General features: G+C 34.7%; 3 protein-coding genes across 4 annotated transcripts; 2 read left to right on the top strand and 1 right to left on the bottom strand.

Annotated features, from left to right (window-relative positions):
- Nucleotides 1-1,191: 1,191 nt before the first annotated feature.
- Nucleotides 1,192-14,990, bottom strand: LOC111056157 (NADH dehydrogenase [ubiquinone] 1 beta subcomplex subunit 5, mitochondrial). Of its 2 annotated transcripts, none has more exons than XM_039421311.1 (4): nucleotides 12,080-12,366; nucleotides 7,329-7,543; nucleotides 3,132-3,238; nucleotides 1,192-1,418 (listed from the first exon to the last, which is right to left on the bottom strand). In XM_039421311.1, exons 1-4 carry the CDS (start codon nucleotides 12,159-12,161, stop codon nucleotides 1,286-1,288), a joined length of 537 nt encoding a protein of 178 aa, XP_039277245.1. In that variant the 5' UTR covers nucleotides 12,162-12,366; the 3' UTR covers nucleotides 1,192-1,285. The 2 variants fall into 2 exon arrangements, with proteins under 2 accessions (XP_039277245.1, XP_022199182.1); XM_022343490.2 differs by lacking the exon at nucleotides 12,080-12,366 and adding an exon at nucleotides 14,719-14,990 and having other exon boundaries at nucleotides 1,197-1,418.
- On the top strand, nucleotides 12,645-14,084 carry LOC120349900 (inactive selenide, water dikinase-like protein). The gene is given in 2 exon segments (XM_039421302.1): nucleotides 12,645-13,022; nucleotides 13,025-14,084. Coding segments are annotated over 2 exon segments (1,194 nt in total). The 5' UTR covers nucleotides 12,645-12,731; the 3' UTR covers nucleotides 13,928-14,084.
- Nucleotides 14,991-15,296: 306 nt separating the features above from the next.
- LOC111053529 (inactive selenide, water dikinase-like protein) lies at nucleotides 15,297-17,028 on the top strand. The gene is given in 2 exon segments (XM_022340434.2): nucleotides 15,297-16,385; nucleotides 16,388-17,028. Coding segments are annotated over 2 exon segments (1,194 nt in total). The 5' UTR covers nucleotides 15,297-15,379; the 3' UTR covers nucleotides 16,576-17,028.
- Nucleotides 17,029-18,386: the final 1,358 nt, after the last annotated feature.

Genomic DNA, 18,386 nt, shown 5'->3' with positions numbered 1-18,386 from the left:
TCAAGGATTAAAATTCCAAACACTCATAACTTTTGACACAATGATTTGTTGGTTCTTCCTGTATACTAAAGCTCTTTCTTCTCAGATTGTCAAGGCGGTTCAAAATCATGTATAGCAAACGGTGTAACGATGTGAACTCTTCGGTTCCAGGATATTATATGTAGCCTACTTTGTATCCTGTAGAAATTGAGCATTCCCCTAATTTGTTACGCAAAACCACGTTTTTTGTCTTCATTGACTGGACTATTGATGATGAATCCGTACGTTAAAAGATACATAGCGTTAGGTTAGGATAATGAGGAGGCTATGCCTAGCGAGCCTTGTCATTGGAACCTTACGGCCTTTCCAGTGCTCAGCTACAGTGACGTTAGACGTTCAACCAATTCCAGATTGTAGTGGATTGCGGATATTATACTGCACGCACTGATGCCAGAAAAACAAACTGGCTGGGTAGCACAAAAGCCTGTTAATTTTAACCCAGATTAAATGCTACAATCACCAATCAGAGAAGACTTATTTTTAGAAAAACCTCTTCTGATTGATTCTGGTGATATTCAATCATTATTACGATTCAACGGGATTTTGTGCAGCTGGGCCATACAGTTGCTTTTTTTCACTAGTAGCTTGTTGCATACAATTATTAATAACTGTGAGATTAATGGATGTAACAAATAGAGTTATTATACAATAATGTATAATATTAAAAAGTTAAAACTGATATTCATTTATTTATAAACTCTGTGTATTAATTGCCCCACGACATGACACGCATCTTTGATAGCTTAGATAAGTATCTAGAGTATTACAAAAAACAAGAATTACAATGAATCTGAATACTTATTGACATTTTCCTTGGTGTAAAAGGTTATGATAGTGAGGTCCACGTTGAAATGGCAGTGGAGAAAGATAGAATAGTGCTGCTGATTCTCTATTGCTTTCTATAGTATATAGCTGATACCGGTATATCTAATGTAATATTTTTGTTAAAAATGATAAATTATTCAAGAAAAATATTTTTGTATGACTTAATAATAAAATTATTATTATATTTCTACATTGTTGAAAAACAATTCGGCAAAATTGCGGATTTAGAAAAGGACAGCGATATCGTTGTTGAATGATAGCAACACCAATGTTCATCAAAAAGCCTACTGCCATTATAACGTGGACTGGTATAGAAATACAATATTAATAAATCTCAAATATTTTTCAATTTAATTCTTACAAATTTTCTATACATAAAGCTTCATTAGCATCTTTCAACTACTGTACATTGATAGTATATTTAAAAGTATTTTTCCATTTCCTCTTTTCCTTCTGAAACAACACGAGCATAACGTGGATCAATTGGGAAGTAGTAGAATGATTGATAATCCGACCTATCTCGCATCAAGTCAAGAACCTTTTTTGTCAGTACCCTGGAAAATTAAAAATTAATTTTATGACAAAAAATTGAGACAAAATTCATTGAATTTTTTCACTGATTATGCAGAAAATCCACGTTCAAAAAAATTACATGACTACAAAACCTTGACTATTTGACTAAACCTTGACTAATGGTAGCCTATTTCTTTAGAGTTGTGCCTATAGTTGTTTGCGAAATTTTGTTTGATAGGCCTGGTGTGCCAACAACATCAACCAGCCCAATAGTGAAAAAGAACGTCAATTGTAGCAAAATAAGAATAGAATCTATGTCTAATGATTAATCAGAGTTACTTTATCTCCAAATTATGGAGCTACTCTAGAAATCACAAAATTTAAAACAAAGATTTCTAGATTCGAATCAATCAAAAATGTATTGTAACATTTCCACACAATGTACGTGTTTGAAAAAAACGAATATTTACTGTAATGAGAATAAAAATCACTACAAACAAAAGTACAAATTGATCACTGGTCAGAGTATATCCTTATACTGAAATCAACAATTAATTATTAAGAAAAAAGGAAGTTTGAAAATACCATTAAGAATAAGTTTGATACATGAATCAATTTCAATTTCCACTGTATTCAAGTAAATAAACGACACTGATAAGGAATATAAGCAAGTACATCATTAAAGAAAAAATAGTAGAAAACTGCTTATTACAGGTACAATTTTGAAAATAGATACTATATCTCCGTAAATAATACAAATTAATTCAACAGCAAATTGAAGCAAGGGGACAGACTCAACACAACATGAGCTGAAAACAATCATTCTCAATATTTTTGTGTGTAGCTATATGCAATATTATGCAGGATATATTAGAAATTTTGAATATTAAAAAGTATATTTTAATAGAAATTACAGAAAGCTTAATTCTTGGAGAAAATGAACTCCATTTATTCAGAGTTTTAATTTTTTGTCAATTAGCTAAAAGGTCATCTGGTATTGTATTAAAATCTAGAGCTAACATGAAGCTGTCACCGGATCACAATCTGCTGTAGAATATTTTTTAAAAATGCACGGTATGAAAATGAATAAGCAAAATAAACGGCCTTTATTTGTTTTCAACAAGTATTTTATTGATTCAACGAAGAAAGGCAGTGAAAGTTGTAAAAATAATCTCATTTGATAAAAAATTGTATGATGTACGGTAAGCAGTAAAATTAGTAGAAATTATTTAGTACGATAAAAATTTGTACGTTGTAACTTATATGAAGAATTTTAGAATTTTTTTTGTATTATTAAATTATTATTCATCGAAATAGAAATGGTACTACCGCCTTCTTGTTTGCATATTATAGCATTGTTAAAAAAGATAATAACGAGTGATCTGGCTGTCTCAGGTCTGGTGTCAGAGTTTTCAGGTCGCAACTGATCAATTTCAGGGTCTCTGACATGACCAAACGACTGCTTTTTAGGCAGCCGAAACCGACGGTTTAACGTGTCCATCAGAAAAACGGGAGTGGACCGAGATAGATATCTTGCCCGGGCCGGTATTTGAACCCGGGCCTCTGGATTAAAAAGCCAGCATCTAATTCCATACAAATACAATTACATCGCAACAGCATAATTTTTATATATTAAAGGTTTAAAATACAAGGAATGTACCAGCATTGATAAAAAATGGCGATATTCATTAGTTTCAACAAGAAGAAGGATTTTCAAATAATGAAGAAGAGATTGAAAAGCATAGCCTATTTACCCAATTTTTGCTCTCTCGTCAGCCTCATACAGCCAGTGCATATGTTTTTCATACTCTTGCTGGTGACAGGTCTTCAAATACTTTGAAATGAATCTCGTTATTGGATGCTGGAAAAATTCATATTATATAAGGACACAATATTACAACCAAATCCGTTTTTTTGTGGCACAAAATATGAGAAAATTAGTATTATAAGTGCCGGTTGCACAACAGCTAGTTAAATTTTTGATTAATTCCACGAGAACCAATCAGAGAAGCCGTCTTTTAAAAAACGCCTTCTCTGATTGGTTCTCGTGGAATTAATCATGGTTAGAATTTAACCCGCTGTTGTGTAACCGGGCCTAAGTATCTTAAATTCTACAATTTATTCATAGACAATATACATACAATTCAGATGTAAATAACAGGCATTTGCCTAGAAATGCTTTAAACCTTATTTAAAATTAACAGTCCAGAGGTTTTATGGAGTTCATGATTCGATTTCCACAGAATTTCAAGTCCAAAAAATGTATTAGCCAGGAATGTGGAATAGCTAAGAACAATTTAAATAAGTAATGTAAGATTTTCGAGTAGTGAATCAATTTTTTCATTGTCAATAGATTCTGTAAATTATAATAATTATTACGGATGTTATAAATAAGAAACTTGTAAGACAGAACCGCCGGTGAAGCCACAGCTGTGGATTATGCACGCCAAACCAATAAACTGTTTCTATGAAGGTGGTTATTGAGTCTACTTGAATGTGCAAAATAACAATTACATCGCGACAGTATAATTGACGGTTTATAGTACAAGAAAAGTACAGCACTAGAATGCAGACTGCATACCACGTACATGTATACTGTACAATTGAAATACATACTTAATACATGCAATTTCTCCAATTCAATAGAAATTATTCCAGCTGAACCTACACTAGCATTTTCTTCAGCAGCCTGGATAAGAAATCAAGCTTAAAAATTCAATTGAAACTCTGATCTATGAAAAAACTCATACCTAGTGTAGGCCTAATCTACGTATATTTCACAGTAAAATGTGACCTGACCTGTAAGATATTTAATAATTCATTTTATTTTACTTCATTTAATAGTATTTTCAAAAGTGGATATGAATTTTAATATACCATAACTTACATACAGTATCTTCGAAAGATATCAAGATAAATAGATGTGTGACTTTTGTCATTCATTTCATTTTTAAAATTCGTATTGAATTACAGTATATATCATGTATGGCCATTATCCCATTAAAAAAATAAAATTACATAAAAAATAGCGGATTGATGATAGCAAAACAACTTTTGGAAGTCACAGAAAAGAAGTAATTACATGTGCTCATTGTAATGATTTTATATGCGTTATTGATTGATTATTTTGTTATTCAATTTAATTTGTTTATTTCATGTATTGTTCTTTTATAAACTCTCATGTACAGTATTATATTTGAAAAAATCAAAGCTTGAAAACGGCTTGAAAGCCGTAACTAGTTGATGTGCTTTATCTGGAATAGTTTTGAAAACAAATGGGTACTATGAAATTATTTCTTCACTAATTAAAAAAAATCAGTTTATTATTTTTCATGTCACTTTTTTTTATTCTAATTTTCCTGATGGCTATCATCTCGATCTTACATGATAACGTTCTGAGGTTGCGCTGATAGTCTAACGTTCAGATAAGCTAATAACATATTCATGCACCTGCTAGTCTCATTGAATAGGTGTACACTTTCGAAGAGTTTAGACAGTAATTATATTCAAAGGATTTTAAGAATTGCTTCCCGGAAATTTAGAACCCACTTGGAGCTATTAATCTACTAAAACCTGGTTTTCACTAGTAGAGTTAGTGGTCGAGTAACTGGCATACTAACTCTAAAACTCTACAGAGCTAACTCTACTCTACTTACTTGGTCGGGTAACTGTTTTCACAACAATTTATTGAGAATAGTAGGTAAAGTGTGTTGTCTAGTGAACAGAACTAACTTTAAAATGTCAATACTTTAAAAATCAACACTCAAACACTTATTAATAAATGTTAATGAATTAATACTTTTTAATAAATTACAATATTCTTAAACTTGATAGCCTACGCCTCTACTCTACTAGCTCGAGACTGTTTTCGTTAGCATAGTAGTGGTAGAGTAGAGTGAGAAGCGGTGGTGGGGAAGGCAAGTGGTAGAGTACTATCCCACTCTACTAAAACCTAGTACTCCACCATGAACGTTTTCATTGGGAGAGTTTACAAGATAGTTAGTACTTGCCCAAGGAGCTCTATCAACACTAACTCTACTAATGAAAACCAGGCTTAACTGATAATCATTCTTCCCACGGACAAGCCTGGAACTTATGTGAGCATTACTATCAGTTCAACCCAATGGAAATTATTTCCATGTTTGAATCACGCTAGGAGGGATTTTCAACCAACAAAAGACCATATTATAGAAATATCGTAATATTTGTATACAATGATTGCATAATGATTAATAATGGGTTACAATAATATGATTCTCACTAACATGTACAGTTTTATACACATTTATACAGAAAGTTAGAGTTTTCTAGTAATATTTCTATTTAAAAATATAAAATTGCCGCAATTTTGAAATGTATTATCAAACTAAGCTGATTATCTTTTATTTATTAGGTCTCCACCGAAGTGAAAGCCATTCCGAGTAGGAACCCGATTGGTCAAATTGCTCTTGTTATAGAGACTAAATTAAATTATTAGGGGTATTCACAATGTTGGAGTTAGCTGGCTAAATCGAGCTATTCGCTAACTCCTGCTATTTGCTAAGTCTGTGTTAACTCAATGCTAAAGTGGTACGTTAGAAAAAAATTAACAGACGAGATAGCAGATAGCGCAGGTTTGAGTCCGCTACCTCTTTTAAAACGGCAGCCATATGTTTATAATCTTACTTTTTCAAACCTTAGACCAGTTATAGAATAGACATGCCCATTGTATATTCATAATGAAAGTCGATGAAGCCAACATCTACTACCATATCGCTCCATCGTGACGTCAGCATCGGATAGAAAACTTTTCTGTAGAGTTTGTTTAAATCGTTTTCCAAAGCAGATTGTGTCTATTTCAGTGGGAGCGCAGCGGGAGTTTACCATTTTTATAAATAATAATTTACTTTCATCTGAAATAGACACAACTAGAAGTTTTCTATGCGATGATGACGTCACGATAGGGCGATAAGGCAGTAGATGTTGGCCTCAGAGGCAAGACTTCCCAGCGTGTTTATTCTATAACTGGTCTAAGTTTCAAACTAACTTCAAGTTACACAAATTATCCGCTTGGATCGCTACTGCGGTTAGCTAATAGCAGATGGTTTTAGATGGGACGTTCACAATCCAGAGTTATCAAATAACACTTTAGCTGGCTAAAACAACATTGTGAATACCCCTAATTTGTAAAGAATACAATATGGCGGATAACTGGTAAACGAAGAATTTCAAGTAAAATGTTATTCTTCATTCTTCATTATAACCCATAGAACCATTCAACAGAGTTTGGCACTTCACGTGGTTCATTCTGTATATATTTTTTAATTTTATGACGTTCAATGCCTATTGAATGGATATCTAAAGAGGAAGCATCAAATGATGCATCAAGGATCGCAAATGGTATACGTCTCAATAAAAGAGCAAGTTAAAAATACTAGAGATTGAACTAAAAACTTCTATCTGGTGATAAAGTGGATGTTGGTGGCTACAAAGTCAGGATATAATCGTCAAGTCCTGTAAAATAGACTACTTGTAAATTAGAATTGTTTGTTATGAATAGTCTTCAAAATTAGTGTGCATCCAAATTACTTGATTAAAACTAAGCTTGCTACAAGCTGACATTCATACAACAAATCAATTGATCCATCATTCATTAATTTAATCGAGCCATCATCACGGTTGAATAATATCAATTTTTCAAATCACTATGCACAATCTACTCTGAAGAAAAATGAAAACACTTGGAAAACTAGTAATCATCGACATTACTGTTAGGCTCAACTCACACTTATGCGACTGAGGTCGAGAAGAAACTCGACTCTAGTCGAGAGCATGTGCTTCCAACTGGTGACATTTACACCAGTCGACTCTAGTCTCCGCGACTGTCACCATTTGAAAACACATGCTCTCGACTAGAGTCAAGTCTCTTCTCGACCTGAGTCGCGTAAGTGTGAGTTGAGCCTTAGCCTTACCTTGTAATATTCATGAGGCTCCGGGCGATAACCTTCTGGTATTTCAGTCAACTGAGCTGGTCCAATGAACACATTCACGTAGGTTATGAGCAGCGTAACAGGAATTATACCAATCGCCAAGTAGAAATGAAGAAGATCTTTGAACTTTTGATACTGGAATCTAGATGGCACAATCGGCATGACACGATGTTCACCCATGAACCGTTTTGGGGCATCTATAAATCAATAAAATAATTTCACACTAAAAAAATAATTTTTAGAGACCTGTATCATATCAACCCCCCAAAAAATTATCAATTTTATCTTCTTATTCAAGCTTGGAGCCAGAGGACTGGTCTCTGACCGCTCTCTGTGTGTACACACCACAATAGAATAGACTGAAAATGTAACTTATTTGGTCCTCGCCAGCAGCAGTGTCACCAAGCGAAGCAGGCCATTCACTATCTGGTTTCTTGTTCAACGACGTTGGACCGGTAGTAAGACCACCAGTTGGATCTTTCACCACTGACGTTCCGCCTGGTTATTCACGAGTTAGTCCAACATTCCAATTCACGTTCAAACTCGACTCTGACTGGGATGCTGACATTAGGAAGTTGGACGTGTCTTCAGTTTACCCTACTAGCATTCGACCCAACATCAATAACACCAGTCACAGTCCGGCGTCGAATCCAATATTGAATATTACCTTAATTTGTACAAGAAATCGGATAGTAAATGGCCACGTTCAACTGAAGAACAGACTAATCCAACTTCCGCAAACTAGGCGGATCATGCAACTCATCCAACTAGGCGGCTGACATTGGGAAGTTGGGTGAATCTGGTCTTCCGTTAAAGCGGGCCATTCACTATACGATTTCTTGTCCAATATTCAATATTGGAATTGATCTCGGACCGTGAATGGGGTTGTTGATGTTGGGTCGAATATTGCCGGACGAGTTGGACTGGTACAGTAAACTGAAACCCGATTCACAATCAACTTACCAACATCAGCCGCCTAGTCAGAGTCGATTTGGACGTGAATGGGGATGTGTGACTAACTCGTGGACAACCAATAGGATCGTGAGTGGTGAAAGATGAGAATCTTGGTCTTAATAGCGATCCAACGTTGTTGGACAAGAAATCGGATAGTGAATGGCCCGCTTAACAAACCACCTACTAACAACTGTGAGGTCAACGTAAAGCTGCAATTCCTTAGCGGCGTCTCGAGACACGTGGTTAGAACCGCAGCGGCTAGAGCGCATAACCTGAATTCATTAGATTCGATGATTCTTAGAATATGAATCGTAGAAGCAATATAGCACCCAACATTTCTAATTCATCTGTAGCCATAAAGTTAATGTATAGTATCCTATTTCTGTATATTGTTATGTGGTTATTTATGTCCTACGGATCTCGAAAACGGCTTTAACGATTTTCACGAAATTTGGAACTTAGTAGGTTTATGATATAAAAATTCGATTGCACTAGGTCTCATCCCTGGGAAAACTCGTTGAAGGACATGAAAAGGATAATAATAGTTCATCCTTGGAAAAAACATGATAATTTCGTCGTCTGTCGATAACAGAAGATGCGAGTGCCTGTTTGGAAGAGAGACAGAATTATGTTCAGCTGTTAAACTATTTGCAATCAATCAGCTTATCTCACGAGAAAAATTATCTAAAAATTTTAATCAACATGGTCAAAATAATCTGATTTGTTGACATGACATGGTATATCATTCTAAATTAGACTATATCATAATTTTCAAAGTTAATCATTATTTTCAAGTTTTAAGTGATTAGTGAGTGTTAAGCTGGGTTTATACCAAAGTTATAAACAAAATGTTAATAACATAATCCTTATAGATTCTATTCGATTGAACGCAGCTTGAAAAACACATAATTATGTTTATCATGTGTATGATAAGATATGTTCAATCTAATAGAATCTATAAGCATTAAGTTATTAACATTTTGTTATTAACTTCGGTGTAAACGCAGCTTTATTTTGTTATTCAATTTGGTTTGTAAACAATCTAAATTAGAACTTTTCTGTTTTCAAATGTTTGGACTGAAAATTGGACCTGAATTCAAGTTTATGGAACATAGCCTACTTTTTGAAATATTTATAGTGTATAAATCAAAATTCGGGGAAGAAGGGTTTTGGGCTGTGTCTGTTAGTCCTCCCCTAATCATTTTTAAGAATTGTGTTCTGTTTATCAATAAATAAATAACGAGCAAAGCTCGGTGCCCCGATATTCTATAGTATAAAAAAAGAAAGAAACAAGAATGAACAGGTAATATTACATGAGTTATATACCGGTATCAGCTAACCTGTATAGAAGGCAGTAGCAAGGCAGAGCCGACAACGCTGTTCTCCTATCTTGCTCCACTGCCATTATAACATGAACCTAAATATAGGTGCTATGTACCACTGCCAAACAAGCTGCAGTGGTGGCTGTGTTGAAGCCTGGCAAAGACCCTAATAATGCCAAAAGCTGCCCTCCAATTGTGTTGCTTTGTCACCTTTATAAAATCCTTAAACGAATGATCCTAAATCATGACACCCAGTTAATAAAGGATCAAGCTGGCATTCGAACAGGAAAAATTTCCGGGTAAGTTTGGGCAAGTTTTGAACCTTACTCAACAAATTGAAAATTGATATGAGGTTGATAACTGGAGTGGCTTTCATTGACCTTACTGCTGCCTATGATACTGTCAATCATAGAATTCTCCTGAAGAGGCTTTATCGTCTTACTAGGGATTGATCATAAACTAAACATGGTGATAGATTGCTTTCTGCAGAACAGAAAATTTTGTTGAATGATGAAAAATTATTTTTAATTATTTATCTGTAGGTGGCGTGCAATGAAAAATTATTCGCCCCAAGGAAGTGTATTGCCACCAATACTATACTTCCCATCCCTGAAGATACAAAACTTTTCATTCATGCGGATGACACAGAAGTTGCAGTTTAGGAAACCAATTGAGGTCACTCAATTGAGCTCTCCACTGCGTTGGAGTTGTTTGCATATTTTGATGAGATCCATCTCACGCCAAACCTTAGCAAAACACAAGTGTGAGCATTCCACCTGCAAAACCGTGATGCAGGGGTTGAATTGAATGCTACATTCAAGGGTTATAGGCATGACCACTGTAAAACTCCTTAATATCTGGGAGTGGCTCTAGACAGGACTCTCATTTAAACAGCATTGCCTCAGCACGAATGCCAGGAATAATATAATCCCCAAGCTGACCAACTACTCATGGGATGCTCATCCAACAACTCTGAGAGAATCAGCCATGGTTTTTACTGTAGAATATGCGTCTCCGTTCTGGAACTCATCCTCACATAATGAGAACTGATGCGGATGCTGAATGAGGAGAGAGAACTAAGCGCCTCGGAACTCCCTGTATTATCATGTCCAGCCGGATTATAGGCTCAAATCCAGACATAGTTTTATTTATTTATTAGGTTAGCACAAACAATACAATGATCGTAAAAGAAAAAACAGGCTATTGCCCAAAACTTCTTCAATTGTGGCTAAGACAACAGCACTTGCTCACTCAAAGAAGAAAGACGTCTAGGTGGATGGAGAAATGAGACGAATGCATATAAACTTGTGTCATGTGAGGAAATAAGTGCTGGACATAATTTCGATAATAGAATGTGGAAGTAACTAAAAAGGATGAGAACTGGGGTGCCCAAGTCCAATATGCTGAAGTGGGGCATACTCCCTGATAGGAATACTGTATGCGAGTGTGGAGAAATTCAGGATCCAAACACCTATTGACTAGCAGGATGGTTCAAGAAACATGTAATCTCAAGAAAATGTAATCTAATCCAAGGACGAGGCAAAGTGCATTTACGCCAATTCACGCCATGTGAAGTTTTGTGAAAGCATTGTTAGCAATGCTGCACCGCAATCTACTGCATCCAGCCCAGCACAATCCACCAAGTAAACATTCACGCGAGGATCGTTTGGTGATTCATTCACAGTTTTCGTAGATCGTGGTTCAGTCTCGTTCAAAGATGGTTACTGCCCTTGTGCACAACAGGTCAACTACCAGCCGGCTTTCTCGAGGTAGCGTGGACCGTGGGTTGATTTTGCGATGACAGACCCAGCCTAGCGTGTGGCTTCGCTTGACCTTGAACGTGGATTAGAATGGGACGTAGATTGATTAGATAGGCCTCATTCAAAATGCTTTGAATATGAATTAATACTTGGACTTGGACCTATGTCCGTGGTAAAAATACATTATGACATATAAATCTTGCTACTTTGTCATCATGAAAGATGGCAGCAATCCCATACAGTAGAAAGTTGTAAATCACGATGAGCTCTACATTTCAACTTTCAACAATATCAATAATTGAGGTTTTTGGATCATTACTTTCAAGTCAATTATTCAAATTGTTGTAGAAAATAAACTTTTTTTGGAAATTTCCAATATATTTTATTTTTAGTTAGTCTAATTTAGTTACCTATTTATTATTTAATTTTTCAAGTTTATTACAAGTATATAATAAATTATCATAAGTTTATTCTTAATTATATCAAAAATAATTTTCATCAAGTTACTATCAACATTATAATATTGATAATTCAAAGAAGTTTCCGCAATATTCCTTCTAGGAATTCTAAACAAAGTAGAGTAATAAATACAGTGAAATTAAAGACAAATTACAAAAATGAGTATTATTTAGCCGTATCACAATATTGGCTTTACAGTATTTGAAATTAATTTTGTTCTTCAAGTTTGGAAGGTTACCTTTCAAGACGACCCTGTTGTTGAGTAGAGATGATAAACTTTTGGCCAATGGGTATTGCCTCAAACTACTAAAAATTGTCATCGTAGTTTTTCAAGATAATCTAAAATATTATCAATAAAAGTACATTTAATTCGACCTCAACTATATTTGAAGTAAATAAAATTATTTGCAATCTTTGCAAAATCAACACTGGTTTGAGTTTGCTTTTGATATTGATACAGAAAATAGAAAAGCAGAAAGCGGAACACACAAACAGCTGAGCTTCAAACAGATCCTAGCATCAGCAACAGCTGATAGTATTCTCTGATAATGAATATATCAAATAATTTTGTGATATTAAACTGTATAAAAATAGTGTATATGGATGATGTAAACAATATCTATCTGTATAAAATATTTAAAATCCTCTAAAGAATTATTCTAGATATATTTTCACTCTATTTAAAATTTTAGACATATGAGAACTGAAACCTATTGTTACAATAAAGGTATTATAAATTTGTTGGTTGGTAGTAGTGAAGGAAATAGAAACCTCAAAACAAAATCAAAACTCAACACTATCAACTGGCATCCATGCGCTTTTGATGAAGTTTTCCATTATTGTTATTGAACATTACTATAAGTAAGTTATTGGTAATATTAGCTTATGCAATGGCAGCTTGTAGTCAAACAAACGGTAATTCAAAACCTGATGAAAATATTGTTGCTTCAAAAAATTGCAATAAGCCAGTATTAGATTTAAGAACATTTGATCCTGTCCTCCATTCATTGGATGTAAACTTTCGTTTAACGCGTTTTGGTGAAAACAAAGGACGTGCGTATAAAGATCCTCAGGAAGTTTTTTTGAAACTTCTCGAAGGACTTCAAAGTGTAAATGATGAGCATGAAGTTTCTGTTCCCACAATTAGCATTGGTAAGATTAATACTACTATATTCCTTTTCGACGATATGGAGGGCTTAGACTTTTGCAAACAACTGATTGGTGTTATCCTATGGTGGACGATCCATATTTATTGGGTAAGATTGCATGCTCACAAGTACTAAGTAATATCTATGCAATGGGTGTAGTAGACTGCGACAATATGATGATGCTTCTAAGCGTTTCATCATCAATGTCTGATGTGGAGAGGGATACTATAATACCTCTCATGTTGAAAGGATTCAAGGATTGCGCATTAGAAGCTGAAACAGTTATTACAGGTGGACAGACTGTCATTAATCCATTGTGTATTATTGGTGGGGTTGCATCTTCAGTTTGTCAGGTGAATGAGTATATCTCTCCAATGAATGCTGTTGTAGGTGACGTTTTGGTATTAACTAAGCCTCTAGGTACTCACGTTGCAATCTGTGCTCATCAGTGGATGAATGATATTCCTGAGAGATGGAATAGAATAAAAGTGGTCGTAACAGAAATTGATGTGAATAAAGCATATAAAACTGCTGTGGAGTCCATGTGCCGTCTAAACAGAGTAGCTGCAAGACTCATGTTTAAATATAATGCCCATAGCTGCACCAACATCAGTCAACAAGGACTATTGACTCATGCAAACAATATGGCTCTCAACCAGAAAAATGATGTGAGCTTTGTTATTCATAATCTACCGGTCATCTCCAAAATGACTGCTGTTGCAAAAGCCTGTGGTGAAATGTTTCAGCTTACAACCGGTCATTCAATTGAGTTTTCTGGTGGACTTCTAATTTGTCTTCCACGAGAACAAGCTGCTGCTTATTGTAAGGAAATTGAAAAGCAAGAAGGCTTTCCAGCATGGATCATCGGTATTGTGGAGAGGGGAGGCAGGTCAGCCCGCATTATTGAGAAGCCCAGAGTACTAGAAATAAATAAATGAAGTAATCCAGAAGTTCAGTTCTAAAAATAGTAAGAAGGTATGAGATGCAATAAGATGGAAGGAAAAATTGCAAAAGACCTATAATATAAAGCTATTTTGCCCGGTCTATCTGTATAGAGATCTGTTAAAAAGGCAATACCAGTCAATTTATAATTTAATTGAGTTACTATTATCGTTTGACATATAGTACCGTAGTTTTTTTAGATTGGCCTCATTCAAAATGCTTTGAATATGAATTAATACTTGGACTTGGACCTATGTCCGTGGTAAAAATACATTATGACATATAAATCTTGCTACTTTGTCATCATGAAAGATGGCAGCAATCCCATACAGTAGAAAGTTGTAAATCACGATGAGCTCTACATTTCAACTTTCAACAATATCAATAATTGAGGTTTTTGGATCATTACTTTCAAGTCAATTATTCAAATTGTTGTAGAAAATAAACTTTTTTTGGAAATTTCCAGTATATTTTATTTTTAGTTAGTCTAATTTAGTTACCTATTTATTATTTAATTTTTCAAGTTTATTACAAGTATATAATAAATTATCATAAGTTTATTCTTAATTATATCAAAAATGATTTTCATCAAGTTACTATCAACATTATAATATTGATAATTCAAAGAAGTTTCCGCAATATTCCTTCTAGGAATTCTAAACAAAGTAGAGTAATAAATACAGTGAAATTAAAGACAAATTACAAAAATGAGTATTATTTAGCCGTATCACAATATTGGCTTTACAGTATTTGAAATTAATTTTGTTCTTCAAGTTTGGAAGGTTACCTTTCAAGACGACCCTGTTGTTGAGTAGAGATGATAAACTTTTGGCCAATGGGTATTGCCTCAAACTACTAAAAATTGTCATCGTAGTTTTTCAAGATAATCTAAAATAATATCAATAAAAGTACATTTAATTCGACCTCAACTATATTTGAAGTAAATAAAATTATTTGCAATCTTTGCAAAATCAACAATGGTTTGAGTTTGCTTTTGATATTGATACAGAAATAGAAAATAGAAAAGCAGAAAGCGGAACACTCAAACAGCTGAGCTTCAAACAGATCCTAGCATCAGCAACAGCTGATAGTATTCTCTGATAATGAATATATCAAATAATTTTGTGATATTAAACTGTATAAAAATAGTGTATATAGATGATGTAAACAATATCTATCTGTATAAAATATTTAAAATCCTCTAAAGAATTATTCTAGATATATTTTCACTCTATTTAAAATTTTAGACATATGAGAACTGAAACCTATTGTTACAATAAAGGTATTATAAATTTGTTTGGTTGGTAGTAGTGAAGGAAATAGAAAACCTCAAAAACAAAATCAAAACTCAACACTATCAACTGGCATCCATGCGCTTTTGATGAAGTTTTCCATTATTGTTATTGAACATTACTATAAGTAAGTTATTGGTAATATTAGCTTATGCAATGGCAGCTTGTAGTCAAACAAACGGTAATTCAAAACCTGATGAAAATATTGTTGCTTCAAAAAATTGCAATAAGCCAGTATTAGATTTAAGAACATTTGATCCTGTCCTCCATTCATTGGATGTAAACTTTCGTTTAACGCGTTTTGGTGAAAACAAAGGACGTGCGTATAAAGATCCTCAGGAAGTTTTTTTGAAACTTCTCGAAGGACTTCAAAGTGTAAATGATGAGCATGAAGTTTCTGTTCCCACAATTAGCATTGGTAAGATTAATACTACTATAATTCCTTTTCGACGATATGGAGGGCTTAGACTTTTGCAAACAACTGATTGGTGTTATCCTATGGTGGACGATCCATATTTATTGGGTAAGATTGCATGCTCACAAGTACTAAGTAATATCTATGCAATGGGTGTAGTAGACTGCGACAATATGATGATGCTTCTAAGCGTTTCATCATCAATGTCTGATGTGGAGAGGGATACTATAATACCTCTCATGTTGAAAGGATTCAAGGATTGCGCATTAGAAGCTGAAACAGTTATTACAGGTGGACAGACTGTCATTAATCCATTGTGTATTATTGGTGGGGTTGCATCTTCAGTTTGTCAGGTGAATGAGTATATCTCTCCAATGAATGCTGTTGTAGGTGACGTTTTGGTATTAACTAAGCCTCTAGGTACTCACGTTGCAATCTGTGCTCATCAGTGGATGAATGATATTCCTGAGAGATGGAATAGAATAAAAGTGGTCGTAACAGAAATTGATGTGAATAAAGCATATAAAACTGCTGTGGAGTCCATGTGCCGTCTAAACAGAGTAGCTGCAAGACTCATGTTTAAATATAATGCCCATAGCTGCACCAACATCAGTCAACAAGGACTATTGACTCATGCAAACAATATGGCTCTCAACCAGAAAAATGATGTGAGCTTTGTTATTCATAATCTACCGGTCATCTCCAAAATGACTGCTGTTGCAAAAGCCTGTGGCGAAATGTTTCAGCTTACAACCGTCATTCAATTGAGTTTTCTGGTGGACTTCTAATTTGTCTTCCACGAGAACAAGCTGCTGCTTATTGTAAGGAAATTGAAAAGCAAGAAGGCTTTCCAGCATGGATCATCGGTATTGTGGAGAGGGGAGGCAGGTCAGCCCGCATTATTGAGAAGCCCAGAGTACTAGAAATAAATAAATGAAGTAATCCAGAAGTTCAGTTCTAAAAATAGTCAGAAGGTATGAGATGCAATAAGATGGAAGGAAAAATTGCAGAAGACCTATAATATAAAGCTATTTTGCCCGGTCTATCTGTATAGAGATCTGTTAAAAAGGCAATACCAGTCAATTTATAATTTAATTGAGTTACTATTATCGTTTGACATATACCGTAGTTTTTTTAGATTGTTAATTAAGTTATTTAATTCTAATGATTTGGTTTACTTACCTACTATTACTTGTTAGCGGTGTTTTCAAAATATGTCACTACATTTAGATGTTATAAAAATGTATCAATACATTTGGAAAAAAATCATGTTCTCAACTAGAAGTCCAGTTCTAGAATGAGTCAGAAGATATGAGTTGCAATCGGGAAAGGATACGTTACAGAGTCAACTACAACATTTTTCTGCATATCAAGTTATTTTGCCAGATCTGTTGAAGAGGCAATACCAGTCAATTTGTAATTTAATAAAAATATTATTATTGTTTGGCAAATATTTTTGTTTTAGATTGTTAATGAAGTTATCTTATTTTATTGAGTACGTAGGTATACTTACTTACTTGTTAGCTATGTTTTCAAAAAATATGTCATGACATCTAGAAGTTTAAAAAAATGTACCAATACATTCTAAAGAAATGAATAAATCATGTTCTCAACTTGAATAATGCAAATAATTATTAATTTTTTCTGTCCGATTAAAAGTTTATTCTGTAAAAATAACTTGTACAAACACACTACATGCAGTCATACAGCATTAAATGAATATGATTATGACAATGTGGTATGTAGTTGGCTAAAGCGGGCCATTCACTATCAGACAGTTTGTTCCAACTACTTTGGCAAACAACTTTAGATCTTTTATTACTTACGCTCCGGCTGGTGAGTCAAACATCCTCACTCACGTTCCGAATCAAACCTGAATAGACGGCTGATCTTGCGCCTTGCATGGTCAAACAGGTTCACGAGACTTCCGACAGCATTAGCCCCGCCCACAACAACCTCATTCACGTTCCGACGTTGAATTGAAGGACCTCAAGTTGAACAAAATTTTGAATATCGAATGGCCCGCTTAATCACTTTGAACATACATATTTTTGATGTATGAGTAAGTAGTGGTGAATGAAGCATTACTAAGTAAATATATATATATATATATGCGTGAAAACACGTACCATGTTTTGACCCAGAGGGTTGCCTCGGCATTAGAGAGAGATTGGCCACCAATCGGGTTGATGGTTGGGCTCTCACTAGCAATTCGGATAATCGCAGTTCAGATAATCAATTATGACCAGTGTTTTTTTAATGCTTACGACGCGATCCATCCAGGAATGCCTGGTCATTCAGTAATCTGCATCCTTGACCAACACTTGCTGGATAGATTGCGTCAAAAATAAATTTAAAACTTGATTACAATAGCTAAGATCAAGATGGGAGGTCAGTCATTGATCTCAGAAAACATTGTATTGCCTCTTCATCCAGTGAGTAGAGTGCCAGCCTCTCCCGAAGCGCCCCCTCAAAGAATACATCGGCATCATAAATATTGGAGATCTTGAGAGCTCGGACAGGGAAGCTATTATGCGATCGAGTCAGTCTAGCATGAGGCAAATTGATTACATTTCTCCTCCTTTTGTTGTGGCCGTGTACATGTCCTCTTTGCTGAAAGTTATGTTGGCCTCTTCTTAACAGCGAACTGAAAAGATACTGACTATAGACCGTCATTATCTTCAGTTTCCTAAGGATTGGCGTTCAGTGTTCCAGCCGATAAGACGAGGTGATGATCCGGAGAACCTT

This window comes from Nilaparvata lugens, chromosome 1 (assembly GCF_014356525.2).
Source record: "Nilaparvata lugens isolate BPH chromosome 1, ASM1435652v1, whole genome shotgun sequence".
NCBI classification, from domain to species: Eukaryota; Metazoa; Arthropoda; class Insecta; order Hemiptera; family Delphacidae; genus Nilaparvata; species Nilaparvata lugens.
This window is presented reverse-complemented; position numbering and strand designations above follow the sequence as displayed.